The sequence below is a fragment of the Trichomycterus rosablanca genome, chromosome 20, assembly GCF_030014385.1.
Source record: "Trichomycterus rosablanca isolate fTriRos1 chromosome 20, fTriRos1.hap1, whole genome shotgun sequence".
NCBI lineage: Eukaryota > Metazoa > Chordata > Actinopteri > Siluriformes > Trichomycteridae > Trichomycterus > Trichomycterus rosablanca.
In genome coordinates this window covers 19,548,735-19,563,683 of record NC_086007.1, presented here as the reverse complement: position 1 = coordinate 19,563,683, position 14,949 = coordinate 19,548,735, and the positions used below count along the sequence as shown (strand labels likewise).

The window sequence follows — 14,949 nt, the reverse complement described above, 5'->3', positions numbered from 1 at the left end:
TCATACGGAGATATTTGATTGGCTCCCGTACAGAACAACACACAAACAAAGCAGCCCAGTCTAAACTAATCTAACCTGAAAAGTAGAGCTGGTTAAACACTGTATGTGGAACATTCGGAATCGACTCTGAGAGTACGCTTGCAAAATGACCAATCGAGGAAGAATCGATTCTACGCGATGTTTTGAATCAAAAACTTGACCATGACTGAAAAAGTTCTCAAAATATACCAATGTAAATGTTACTTATGCTTTAAGGTAGCAAACAACACTTTTGTTGTGTTTATATGCAACCACATTAATGTTATTTTTCTTTTTAAGTAAACGCTAGTTTGTTAACATTGACGTCTTGGCCCAAACACTGCTAATAAGTTACCGTTCTACTAGCAACGTTTTTATAAGCCTTATTTATAAATAAACCAATTTCTTATGCCTCCGTAAAGTCCACTCGAACCCAACAACTGTACTGTATTAAATAACTCTACAGCGTCCAAATAAATGTATTTTCATCATGTAGATTCAGTGAATCTTTGGAATCGATTCCCAACGATATTATACTCACTGTCCATTTTATCAGCTCCACTTGCCATATAGAAGCACTTTGTAGTTCTACAATTACTGACTGTAGTCCATCTGTATCTCTGCATGCTTTGTTACCCCCCTTTCATGCTGTCCTTCAATGGTCACGACTCTCCCAGGACCACCAAAGAGCAGGTATTATTTGGGTGGTGGGTCATTCTCAGCTCTGCACTGACACTGACATGGTGGTGGTGTGTTAGTGTGTGTTGTTCTGGTATGATTGGATAAGACACAGAAATGCTGATGGAGTTTTTAAACACCTCACTGTCACTGCTGGACTGAGAATAGTCCACCAACCAAAAATATCCAGCCAACAGCGACCCATGGGTAGTGTCCTGTGACCACTGATGAAGGTCTAGAAGATGACCAACTCAAACAGCAGCAACAGATGAGCGATCGTCTCTAACTTTACGTCTACAATGTGGACCAACTAGGTAGGAGTGTCTAATAAAGTGGACAGTGAGTGGACACGGTATTTAAAAACTCCAGCTCATACCAAAACAATGCAGTGCTGAGAATGATCCACTATCTAAATAATACCTACTCTGTGGTGGTCCTGTGGTGGTTCTGACCATTAAAGAACAGGCTGAAAAAGTATGTAGAGAAACAAATGGACTACAGTCAGTAACTGTAGAACTACAGAGGGCTCCTATATGGTAAGTGGAGCTGATAAAATGGACAGTGGGTGTAGAAACAAAGAGCTGATCAGTGTAATACAGCACCCACACACATTTCTAATGTAAAGAAAGCAGTTTAAAGAGTAAATGTTAATAAATGACAAAAATAACAACATTAACATTTTATTTACAGGGTCATGTAAGTCTCATGATACATATCAGTACATACATAACAGACTGCATACATTTTTAATGCCAAGCATTAAACAAGTTACATATAAACTAATTTCAATAAAACTTGCTGTAAAAGTTAACAGAACCACATTTTAGTCAGTATTCTTAATTTATTAGTCATATATGAAAAATAAGGTAACAGTCATATATAAAAAATAAACTTCCAAATTTCCAGGGTCTTTGGAAGTAGCTTTTTGGAAGAACAGTGGCATAGCACTTAATATTGCTGCCTCGGAGCTTTAGCATCCCATATTCGATCCCGGGCTCTGTGTTGAGTTTGACATGCTGCCACCTTCTTTGCATTGGTACTCCACTTTCCTCCCACCTTCAACAACCTGTCAATGAGTAGAATGGCAACTTCAATTGCCTCTAGGCATGAGTGTGTTTGAAGGAATGTGTGTGTATTGCTTTGCAATAAACTGTTGTGCTGACGATGTATTTCAAAGTATTTACAAACACCTTGTTTATAGAATAGGTTCTGAATTTCGTGCCATCCTGGCCAACATAAAGCATCTTTATTTTATATTACAAACTATGTAGAGCAGAACTTCATATTGTTAATTATTATAAAATACATTATAAGCAACATACAAATCTGTATTTCCAGTTCAGACTTTAACAGTATGAATGTAGAATTCACTTTTTATAAATGATCACTTTTAATGAATCAAGTTCGTGTTTCTCATTGGCCTTCTCATCCCATTACAACCAAGTTTAAAAGATTTTTGCCAGCTCATCACATCTGACATTTTCACTCTTGTAACGGTCCATTATCCTAAGAACATCTTCTAGTATGGATGGTCCCAGATCCAGGTCCAGGCCAGCGAGAGACTCTGAGCGTGACATTACTGGAGAGAGTCCTGGAGACACGCTGCATTCACTTTGCAGGTCTTCATTGCTCAGGCCTGCATCAGAGTCAAGGCTCAGGCCTCTCTTGGGGTCTAATGGACCACAGACTTCAGACATGGAGTCATCTGAGGAGGCCTCAGAGAAGTAGACAGCAGAGGGTGCAAGGTGTTCCAAGACTGGGATGGATGTACTTATAGTGAGGTCATGAAGGGGTTCTTTGTAGTGTCCAACTGCTTCCTCACACACAGACATGGAGCGCTGCTGTTGAGTATGGTGGTTCTTTTGCTGCTGCTTAGAAGAAGAACTTTCTTCTAAATGTAGACGAGGAGGTTTAGGTGGAGCCTGCTCATGAGCAATAAAAATGGGCATTGAGATGGTGTTTTTTAGATGGGAAATAGGATTTAAATTAGAATGGGAGTGTATGTCTTTGTGTTTTCCATCAAACGTATGGTCAAAATGACTGCCTATGTAGTTTAAAGAGGGGTGTGGTGGGTGTGCTGAGGCTGGCAACATATCCGTTTTGCCTTGCAAAAACTCAACATCCCCAAACATGTCATTTTCACCCTCAAGCCCAACATGGGCATTGTGGCGGAAGTCTCCTAGTGGAGGGCTAATCATATTACTGCATAAAACATCCCTTAAATTTAGCTTTTTGCCCCTTTTCGGCATGGGTGTCTTTAAGTACATGGGAGTCTTGGCTGGCATCCTGTGTCCAAAAATGCAGAGTAGAACTCCAATACTTGGTAGTGATGGCAAAGCTAAAAGGAGGTCACAGTTTGTTTTGTCATTGGCAAATAGTTAACTAGCCCCCCTTTACCAAATCAAGAAATTGTATTAAATGCGAATGGTTTCCTCTTTCCTCTTTTAGGTCAAACGTCCAAAACATCAAAGTTGATAGGCTGATGATGAAATAAAATGTAGACCGTCTTCATAGTTTTAAAACAAAACAGACATATTCCTTTATTCTTCTTTTGTCCATGTTTCACTATCAATGTCTTTATGTCCTTTGGCTGCCTGTGGATCTGCTCACTGTATCACTGAAGATCAGGAACTCTTCTGCAATGCTTCAAGTCTAATAAAAAAAAGAAATAAAATTTACCACCAAAGAGTTAAGTTGGGAAAGCAGAACAAAAACATGAAGTTGTATAATAAAATGATTATTAATAGAAAAAGGGAAAACACGCACTGACACTGTTGGACACTTGACTGTTAGCTTGTTGGGCATTAAAGTTGCTCCCCATTTGCTACTAGCCATAACAGCCTTCACTTACCTATGAAGGGTTTTAGCAAGATTTGTGTCTCTGTGTGTTCAATCACTGGCACTGTTGGTGGACAAAAAAGCATGCCTCGCAACTCATTAGATTAAGTCTTTGGAGGCACTCGGGTGGTCCAGCGGTGTAAGGCACTAGCACTTCATTGCATTTTGTATATAAAGATATAAACATTTGGAATTTGATGCCTGCAACACACACACACACACACACATACAAGTTGGATCAGGGCATGATTACCACTGTGACTGTTTTTAATTGGTTTGGGGAACTGTGGACACCAATTGTTGAAGTTTTGCCAGTGCAATTTTGTACATTCTTGCTTGATACAAGACTTTAGCTGCTTAACCATCTGAACTGCAGGCAGGCCAGTCAAGCACACACTCTCTGTGTCTATAAAGCCATGCTGTTGCAACACATACAGAGGACCGGAATCGTCTTGATGAAATTCCTGGGAAAAAACATCACCTTAACAGCAGCACATCTCTCAACTTTTTTGGAGTATGTTGCAGGCAGCTAATTCTAATTCTTATACTTACCCCAAATGGACATCAATGCATTTAATGACAGAATACCCTTGCATGCTAACGCCCTCATACCAAAGGCAAAATAAAGAGAACCCAATCCACCCTTTGCATGTTTTTGATGAGCAGCAGTAAACTGGCTTACCCTGAGAAAACGTATGTAAAAACATACATTCAGAAAGTGACCAAAGGCAGGGACTGAACCCAGATTTTTATAGCTGTTACTCTGATTTTATTGTCCGCCCTGGATCAGCTATTTCTGTGTTTTTTCCAACCAATCCCCACAAAGCACTGCAGAGCAAATGACATATTTAAAAAACAGATGTCGCTTACATACAAAAAACCGAACCCAACACTAAATTGCGAAATACTGCATATTAATGTTCTGATGTTTAAACCTTACTTTTATTAACAGCACCCTAATAAATTAATTGATCCTAAATAGGGATAAATTAACTTTAAAAGTGAAGTGACATCAGAATTAAGAAACAAATTCTAGGAACATTATTTAATGTCTACTAGGAAGATGTAAAATGTACAATTGGTGAAAAAATAGAATTTAACCTCAACTGACTAAGTGTTATATTAAAAAATACATTAAAAAATCTACAACGCCTGACTGAGTTTGATTCATCTGAGGTAAACAACCCCAAGCAGTCCATTATGGTTTACAGACCATTATTTTATTTTTAGAGAAACAAAGAAACCCAAGGTTAAAATAAGCTAAATTAATTATGTAAGAAAAAAAGTCATAAAAAGGAGCAGTACAATTTGACCAGTACCTAATTTGACAGAGGAAAATTGGCAGCAATTAAACAAAAAAGCAAGTTTATAATGGAAAAGGCACACTCCCAGGCTGGAAAACTAATTTTCTTATTTAAATTTTACCATCTTTAGTCCACCATGTGTTAAAATATACAAAACCGTGGTTCCTTTTTATCTTCGTTCTCCCTGCAGATGTTTTCACCATCTGAGTGTTTATAGTCTGCTATTGTGGTTTTTCTCAGGCCTGTCACCTCGCCACAGCAAAAAAAGTATCTCAGAAATGAGTTTTAAAAGACAGACACAAGGCACCACATAGAAAACTGTTCTTCTACAGTATACATTAATTAATCTGCAGTATTTTTAAATAAATGACCGTACTGTTAATACATTTTATGCATTTATATTTAGTAGTTCAGTTAATGTCCACATAAATTATGTGCAGTTAAAAAAAGCAGCTTTAGTATTAGCTAACACATGTATGGACGTGGACTGAAATTATAATGATTCAAGTTAAAATATGAATTGGTTTACTGGAGGTGTATTGGTTCAGGTCATCATGTGTATTGTCCTTTTTTCTTATGAGGACCAGCTTCTAAAGAAAGATTATTACCTTCAGCCCTACCTTCTAATCCATCTGTTAAACTGATTTTAATAGTAAAGCACTAATTTAATGAGAGGTGGGGTGCAGCATTTATTAAAATATATATAGTAAGTAATGCTACTAGTATGTAATGTATTATCTTTAATCTTTTGTTCCAATAAACTCCTTTAAAGGTATCTGGGATTACAGTTAATTTAAGGATTTTGTTTTTGCACAGCACCCTCTAAGCTAATGGCAATGGGCAGTATCCGTCTTGTTCCAGCAGTTTCTAAGTCGTGGTACCCCTTTTGGTGGTTCTTTGATTATATCTGACCATCTGGACCAATTTCCTTTAAGTATATGGGTGACTTTTCCTTTTGACCCTGGCAAGAGTCTACAGTTTCGTGCACTTGATGGGTGTAGTCAAGTTATTTTATTAAACTATTCATATGGTCACAGAAAAGTCACAAGCTGAAGTCAACAATCATCAACAAGTATTTACAGAGGTCCACTAAGTTAATAAGTTTCTGTAGGTTTGTATGCATGCATGAATGTATGTATTTTGTATTATACGGACCAGCTTCTGAGGAAAGATTATTAACTTCAGTCCTTCTAATCCATCTGTTAAACTGATTTTAATAGTAAAGCACTTATTTAATGAGAGGTGGGGTGCAGAGTTTATCAAAAGATCTATGGTATGTAATGCTAGCAATATGTAATGTATTATTTACTTTAATCTTTTGTTCCAATAAACACTTTTAAAAGTATCTGGGATTAGGGTTATTTTAAGGATTAGTCTATAAATAAACACTGTAAATAATCTGTGTTTAAGACTTCACAGTTAGTGCAATCAGTTAGCCATTCTATTAACTTTATATAACTTTATTCCATTTGGATTTTTAACTTTAACACAACACTTTTACTTTGTCAGCTCTTTGTGTATTTTGTATTTATCTAATGACAGTTTCAAGGATTTATGCAACTATTTTTTTTTTTATGTGACTTAGTGGTTATAAAATGTACCCATTTGTCCAAATAAACCTCACATTTTTGAGTTATGTGTTTACTTTAATTATTACCTCAATAATATACAGGACAACAATACAAACAGCAGCTACATAATAATTTGGTGTCATGGCTTTTTAATTATTTGTTAGTAATAATGACAATGATAAAACTACAGCTGGTGACTTTTCTGCGCCAATTTAAATTAGTCATGTTGGATTGCATCATTTTAAAAGCACATGGAAAAGTGGTCTGTTCTTAGAGTTGAGAAGAAAACTTCATAAAAACTATTAAAAAGAAGTTATAAGCCGTTAGAACATGTGGTAACACTATCTACAGCACCATGCATTTAGAGGTTTTTTAAATCAGAACTAAAAACATATCCTAATCATATAAGCAGAAAGTTAAAAGAGGGTTGTTTTGCACAGCAGGCTCTAAGCTAATGGCAATGAACACTATCTGTCTTGTTCCAGCAGTTTCTAAGTCGTGGTACCCCTTTTGGTGGTTCTTTGATTATATCTGACCATCTGGACCAATTTCCTTTAAGTATATGGGTGACTTTTTCTTTTGACCCTGGCAAGAGTCTACAGTTTCGTGCACTTTTGACGGGTGTAGTCAAGTTATTTTATTAAAGCTGTTTATATGGGCACAGAGAAGTCAGTCACAAGCTGTAGTCGACAATCATTAACAGGTAATTATAGAGGTCCACTAAGTTAATAAGTTTCTGTAGGTTTGTATGCATGTATGCATGAATGTATTTATGTATTTTAACCAAGCACATTTTCAAAAAGAGGACAGTTAACTTTATTGTTTTAATTCATATGATTCATATTTGTGAATGTTTTATTTCTGGACAAATAAGTAAGGGTTCCAAATGTGTAAATATACTTTTGACCTCGGTTGTAAATGGTTACAATTCAAAAATAAAAATAGGGGACCAGACATGCCCATTACTAATGCACATGACATGAAAATATTATGTTACACCACAAAAAAGTGTAAAAACAACATCTGTTACTTTTTACTATGGAGAGCAAACTAACTGTATTTCACAAACTGCATCTCGTCAGAATAATTAATAAGAGACATCATGTTTAAATTTTTAAAATCATTTTAAACATTTTCAAAGAGTCAGTTGTACGGAATATTGTCCACACGATAAGTCTTTATGTTTATTTCTTACAGAATAAAGTTTAAACTACTAAAAAAAACATTTGTACTTGCCTTTAATATAAGTTCATTCTGTGCGTTAGGAGAACTAATCCAGTCGCTGCTATTAGAGCAGATAAACCTCTAAATCCTGAAGTGTTATACCAAAATCCTTCTGCCCGACTAAATCCGCCCCCTCTCACAATGATTGGCTAGTGAGTCAACAGCCAGCCAATCACAGATAAACGATTAAGTACTTGCTAATCATGGAACGCAGAGTCTGATTACACCGACGAGTCAAAACTTATCACAACACCGCGGGACCGTGAGGAATAGAAAGTGACGTAGTGGGGGAGCCTGAAGTCTGTGATAACGTTATGCTGTACAAATATTAAGAAATACGATAGTGTTTGTAACAGATAAGCATGGGCGGATCTACCGGGGTGGCATAGGGTGGCAAATGCCACCCTAAAAGAAAGCCTTGCCACCCCTGCTGCCACCCCAGTTGGCAGCAACAAATTAAAAGAAAAGTTATGGCCAATTTGCAACGCTGCCACTCTGACACAGTCAAAAACTGTTTGCTTTCCCTCTCATACATCTGCCACTCATCACCTGTGTCTTACCTTAATGCCTTTCCTTTGATAATGCCCCACCTACAGTAGTGTTACCATACTTTTATCTCCTATTAATGAGATTACATTGTATGGTCACTTATTCCTAATATGAACTGTTTCACATGAAACCTTAAATGCAAGACATTGATTGCATGAGATTAAGTTTGTCTGTATGAGTTTGTAAATGGCAGCCCGTGCCCTTTTGTAGTGTGTACATACTATTTCTCATCTCAACTGTGATAACTGTGATTAAATTCAGTATAAATACGTATATATTTGCCATATGTTGCCACCCCTCAAAAATCCCTGCCCCCCTCTCGCCACCCCATAAATATTTTTCTAGATCCGCCCCTGCAGATAAGCAATAATCATGAAGTACATTTCACTGTAATGAGATAATAATAAAATAACTGTTAGAAAAACACTCGGAGCAGGTTAGAATCACTTGGCTAATCCCACATGGTTAACACAGAATTAGAAAGAAAAGCAAAAGTAAATCAGATTTTCTTTACCATTTATTCTCAACTGAAGGAAACAGTTTACCCCAAAATGATGGCCAAGGTGACCCGTTCAATGGGTAAATTAACATCTTAAGTCATCTGTCAGTTTGCCCTCACAAATAACTTTACCATTAATCATAAAATTAAGTAAAGCCTTCACACTAACAATTTAATTCAGTTTTCATCAGATAGCATTTTATTTTAGGTGCAGCAGATCCAGAATAAAGATCGGCATCGGGGCTGATGTGCAATGAATAAAGAAGTACAATTAAACAATTGGGGAGATACAATAAGTGCAATCACAATTCACAATTTAAAAATTATATAACTTACTTGTAATTTACTTGTTACTTATATGATTTCCCCCCTTTGTAGATTTGGTCTGGGTGGCCCTAATTCTTTAGTTGCTAATTTATCCTTATTACTATGACGACTGAATGGCATTTCCCTTAATGACACGATGGAGTTGCGCCGAACTGAGGTGATGGTAGTCATGGTGACGAGATCGCGACACCAGGTTACGTGTGATGCAAGCACGTAAGTGCGAGCCCTCCCGGAACCCATTCAGATTGTATTGCAGTGCCTACAGTTCGAAAAAAAGAGCCTTAACATGAGAGTCTATGAGAGCAATCCGGGGCGATTTTCAGTCAGACTGAAATCGCCCCAAAAGGGGCGGTACTGTACGGAACACAACGCGACGCTGATTGGACTACGATATTCCGAGGCAAGACAAAAAAAATGTCTTCCCTTTCACCCTTTGGTGGTGCGTCGCCCGATCGCCCTAAGGAACGAGCCGCCTGTAACGATACAGCATGCAAATCTATAGTAAGGTGCACTAACTCTGAGACCTGCCTAAAGCATTCATGCAACTGCACCTTTGTCTTGCTGTTACAAAATGGTTTTACTAATGCCTGGTTCACACTATATGATTTTTCCCTGGTTTTCACTCACAGGTCGCCAACAGATGCACCAGGGGCTTGAAAATCAACTCTTGATCACTGTGTGTGAACTGTTCAACAAATCAATCTGAGCTCACAGACTAAAGAAAGATATCTAGCATGCTAAATATCTGGACCCGTCGACAACACCAAGTCCTGTAGTGTGAAAAGTGTTGCTATCAGGTTGTGATAGGCAGTGAGTGCTGTGTCAAACTACAGCCAATGAGAATGCAAGATACAGGGTGAGGGGATACCCGGAGGAGGAGTTTTTTAATAGTCAACAAGCATGACTATAGAAAATATATATTGTACTTGTATGCACTCCTGACAACATCTAGGTATGATCCTGACGAGACGGTGGATGGTGTCCTGACCTGGATCATCAGTGAGCTCTTGGACAGTCTTGGTGGTGGCGGATGCACTGATTCATAACGTACCAGAGGTTCTTAGTTAGATTCTGGTCTGGGGAATGTGAAGGCCAGTCAATGGCATCAATGCCTTCATCATTCAGGAACTGCCCACACATTCTAGACATATGAAACTGAGCATTGCCCTGCACCAGGAGAAACCCAAGGCCCACTGCTCCAGCAAAAGGTCTGACAGTGGCTCTGAGGACGAGACAGCAATGGTGGACCTCCTAATTCTAATGGCAGTGCCATACTGAAGGGGCTAGACGACCTGAATGGGCAGCAGGTACCGACTCATGCTACCAGTAGTGACAAGGACACTAGCAAAACACAAAACTAAAGAAGAATCAGTCAGGAAGGATAAGGAGAGAGTCTGTGGCCATCACCTGCAAAACCATGCCCTTCTTGTGTTGCTGTTGCCTCTTCAGTGCACCTGTCGTCACTTTCTCATATATAAAAGTAAGAGAGAGTGAAGGGGGGGGGGGGATTTCTGTCAGCAGTGTATCTTATTTCAGATAACAGCAGTGACCAAGCAGATGCCTATTTTAAACACATTCCAATAACCCTGCATGTAAATGCACATTTTCTCTTTTTTTCATGTGCACTTACCTCAGTCTACAATTAAGCAAACTGGCTGTTTATGAGCTGCAGTGGGGCTTTAACTTAACCATAAAAAATTCTCAGTATTAAAACAACTACATTGTTAAACTGTGATTAATAATTGCACATTGGTCTATTGTATTCAACTAATCTCATAAAAACATTTCATTTGTTTTTATTAACTGCTTCATTCTGATCAGGGACACAATGGAACCAGTGCCATCTTAACACAGGAACACACCCTGAACAGGCAGTTAATCTATCAGAGTGCAACACACACTCACTCACACCCACACTTAATTAAGGGCAATTACACAGCCAGTCCACATTCTGCATGTGGATTCTGCATGTGGAAAAGTTGGATAACTGAACCCACATTTGCAAGACCCATTTTACTATTTTATAAAAAATATTGTTCGACTTCATTTTGCACCAGACAAACATTTACATTTTCATTTACATTTTCAGCATTTAGCAGACGCTCTTATCCAGAGTGACTTACAGAAGTGCTTCCATAGTGAACATTTCATTCCTTAAGTTTAGATAGACAACAGTCGAAGAACACGAATCTGCTAAAACCTGTTAGAACCAAAGTACCTTTTTTTTTTTTTTTTTTTTTTTTAAATGGAAAAGATTGGAATAAAGCCTAAGTGTTTAGTAAAAAGGTGTGTTTTTAATCGTTTTTTAAAGACAGCAAGAGACTCAGCTGTTCGGACAGACAGAGGAAGTTCATTCCACCATTTGGGCGCTAGAACAGAGAACAGCCTTGATGCTTGTCTTCGTTTAGTCCTGGATGGAGGCTCAAGTCGAGCTAGACTAGAGGCTCGGAGGTTGTGTGGTACAGAGCGGGGTTTGATTAGACCCCGAAGGTAGCTTGGGGCTGGTCCATTTTTGGCTTTGTAGGCAAGCGTCAGTGTTTTAAACTGAATGCGTGCAGCTACAGGAAGCCAGTGAAGAGAACGCAGCAGTGGGGTGATGTGGCAGTGTTTAGGTTGGTTAAAGACCAGACGGGCAGCTGCATTTTGAATGAGCTGTAAGGGTTTAATCGTGGCCATGGGAGCTCCTGCCAGGAGGGAGTTGCAGTAGTCCAACCGAGAGATTACAAGTGATTGCACCAGAATCTGGGTAGCTTCTCTGGAGAGAAATGGCCGAATCTTCCTGATGTTGTACAGGAGGAACCGGCACGATCTCGTCATGTTGGCTATATAAGGAGAGAAGGTCAGCTGGTTATCCAGGACAACACCAAGACTTCTTACCTTATCAGATGGTCTAATCTGGAAGTCATCCAGAGAAATGACTAGGTCCTGGGTTGGAGACAGATCTCCAGGAATGAGCAACATCTCTGTCTTGCTGGGATTAAGTTTTAGATGATGAGCTGACATCCATTGTGAGATATCTCGCAGACATGCTGAGATGCGAGCTGAGACTTGCGTGTCTGAAGAAGGAAATGACAGAACAAGCTGAGTGTCATCTGCATAGGAGTGGTAGGAGAAGCCATGGGAGGCTATGACCTTACCCAGAGAGCGGGTGTAGATAGAGAAGAGAAGTGGGCCAAGTACAGAGCCCTGAGGAACACCGGTTGAGAGAGTGCATGGGGTAGATATGGATCCCCTCCATGACACTTGGTAGGAGCGCCCTTCCAGGTAGGAGGCCATCCATTGCCATGCTGAACCTGTTACTCCAAGGTTGGAGAGAGTGGTCAGGAGAATGCCGTGATTCACTGTGTCGAAGGCTGCAGAAAGGTCAAGAAGAATAAGAACAGATGACAGTTTGGCTGCTTTGGCTGCATGAAGCTTCTCAGTAACAGCTACAAGTGCTGTTTCTGTAGAATGTGCTGCCTTGAAGCCAGACTGGTACGGATCGTGGATATCATTCTGAGTAAGAAAGGCAGATAGTTGGTTATAGACAGCACGTTCAAGAATTTTGGATAGAAAAGAGAGGAGTGAGACAGGTCTGTAGTTGTTAATGTCTATAGTGTCTAGTGTAGGTTTCTTAAGAAGGGGAATGACCTGAGCCTTCTTAAAAGCAGTAGGGACAACACCTGATGTCAGGGAGTTGTTGATGATGGGTGTGATGAAGGGGATTAGGTCCTGCGAGAGGTCTTTGAGGATGGTGGATGGTATAGGGTCAAGTGTGCATGTAGTGGGATTGCTGGATGAGAGGAGCTGTGTAACCTCATCCATGGTGATCCATATGGCCAAACAATTCCAGATTTCAATTATCACACCATAGACCTGTGTCCCAGAACTCTGTAGGCCTAACCAAATTCCAGACCAGCCATAAGGTTCTTGGTTGTGAAGAGATCTCCTTATGGCTACCACTGACACATTTGTCACAGTCTTTATCAAGTTTTCACTAACAGGTTTTTTTTCTGAATTTTTCTGATGAGATTGTCCTCTGAGCGAAGGTTTAGGCTTCATTATACAGACAGGCAGGTTTGCTGATGTACAGTAGTTTAAAACTTTCTGACAATACTCCAAAGAGTGTCTTTAGAAACATTTAAGGTCTTGGAAATCTTCTCTATCTCCTCTCTCAGCTTTTGTGACAGCTTATTAGTTTTTTTTATTTTATTATGGTTGTATAACACATTAGGACATTATTGAGTTCCCAATGGTTTAATCATGCTGTAACCCAACTTTAGGTCATATAGACTAGCAATACATTTCAAGATTGGTAATATTGTATATGGGTTGAATTGTGTCATAGCAGTGTTAAGAAAATATCCTGCTACTACTACATCAATCATTTGTTCATTACTTATTTTGCTGTTTCATTCAATATATAAAGACCTAATCTAAAGTGAAATCTAAATCTAACTAAGGTCCTTAAGCTACATCTGATAAAGTAGTAGCTTGTCCTCAGCACAACCAATATACACTGTGTAACAGCTTGTAGTTTTCAGCATTGTCTTCTTCCTTTGAAGTTATCTGAGGCATGTAGCCCATGTAAATCCCATTAGACTAACATTTTTACACAATCACTGTCTACCACTTTGTGTAATATGTAAGTGGTTCTTAAAGACAATTTAATAGGAAAATAATGAGTAAATTCACTTAAAATACGTGTATTTGTATTTGTGTGTATTATCTCAATTTATCTTTAGTAAGAGTATAACAGCTTCATCCAGATCAGGTCACTGTAAGAATACATTGCAGGACATTTAACAATTAAACATTGGCATGTTTTTGAGAGATGAGAGGACACTTGCAGGAACATGAAAACATGCCAAGATTTCTCATAAGATTACAATCCAGCACACCCAAACCACGGTCTTGTGCACCAACCACACTATTTTCATTAACTGCATAAGGCAGATGTTTAGTGACTTACAGAAGTGCTTTGTGTTTCCCTCTGTAACATTTCCCCTAAAGTAGAGTGTCGTCTATGTTTAAATCTGATTTATGAAAGTATTTTAGGGTAAAATGTAGTAACCCATTCCAGTAAAGATTTACATGGCACTCAAAAAATCTCATTTGAAATCATGCCAAAGAGTCATACTTATCCCACTTGTGGTAATAAGCGTGAGTCAGTCAAACAGTTGTTCAATTTTAGGTCAGCTCTAAAAGTCAGAGTTTCTAGTGTGGGTTCAATTGCTGGTTGAATTATGACGCAATAAACAAGCATGTCTCACAGGCTCCCATTCACTGCTCATCCATTGTATAATTTCACTATTTCATAAATTCGTCAAAAAGCTCTTTGTAGACTTGCCTGTGTGAACATGCATCAGACAAAGAACACAGCTGCAACTCAACAGGACGACATCGGGCCTGGGGACCTGTCTTTGTAAAGCTCCCCACAGGCATCATGCTGGGAGAGGGACACACTGTTCAGACACTGCAAATGAAGGCTGTAAATGTGATCACAATGTGTGTTAAGACTCTCTGCTAAGGCTAATCATTTTTTCTTTCCACTGTTTAAATACCTTATGAGTATCACTATGTGATGGTGATTGAATATTTATCTATTGTGGTAGCGTAGAGCGATATTGCAAAGACATGTGAAGTTGCAACTGGAAATATTTAACATTAAAGCAAATAGAGGAAAAGGATTTTACTTAAAATTGTCTTCATCACTTAAATGATACAGCAAGTAAACAAAGAAAATAAATGTACCCACTGTTAGTCTGTACCACCTTAAGTTGGGTTACAACATGATGAAACCATTGTGAAACTCAATAACCCTTAATTTGCTCCAGCTGTGCCACATTATATAATCACTACCCAGAGATTCAAGTGTTCAAGGTGTGTTGGAACCATGCTGAAAACTAAGGAGCTGTTGCAAAAACTGAGTGAGTTAATTACACCAACTAGGCATAACATT

The 14,949-nt window shown here is 38.7% G+C and overlaps 1 protein-coding gene across 1 annotated transcript; it reads right to left on the bottom strand.

Moving 5' to 3' along the window:
- Window positions 1-1,419: 1,419 nt before the first annotated feature.
- zgc:154093 (uncharacterized protein LOC777623 homolog) lies at window positions 1,420-3,344 on the bottom strand. Its single transcript, XM_063016913.1, has one exon. The coding sequence runs from the start codon at window positions 2,979-2,981 to the stop codon at window positions 2,142-2,144; it is 840 nt and encodes a 279-aa protein (XP_062872983.1). The 5' UTR covers window positions 2,982-3,344; the 3' UTR covers window positions 1,420-2,141.
- Between the last annotated feature and the right edge of the window lie 11,605 nt (window positions 3,345-14,949).

Coding starts and splice junctions, on each gene's coding strand:
- zgc:154093 (XM_063016913.1), bottom strand. CDS start 2,981: ATGCCAGCCAAGACTCCCATGTACTTAAAGACACCCATGCCGAAAAGG.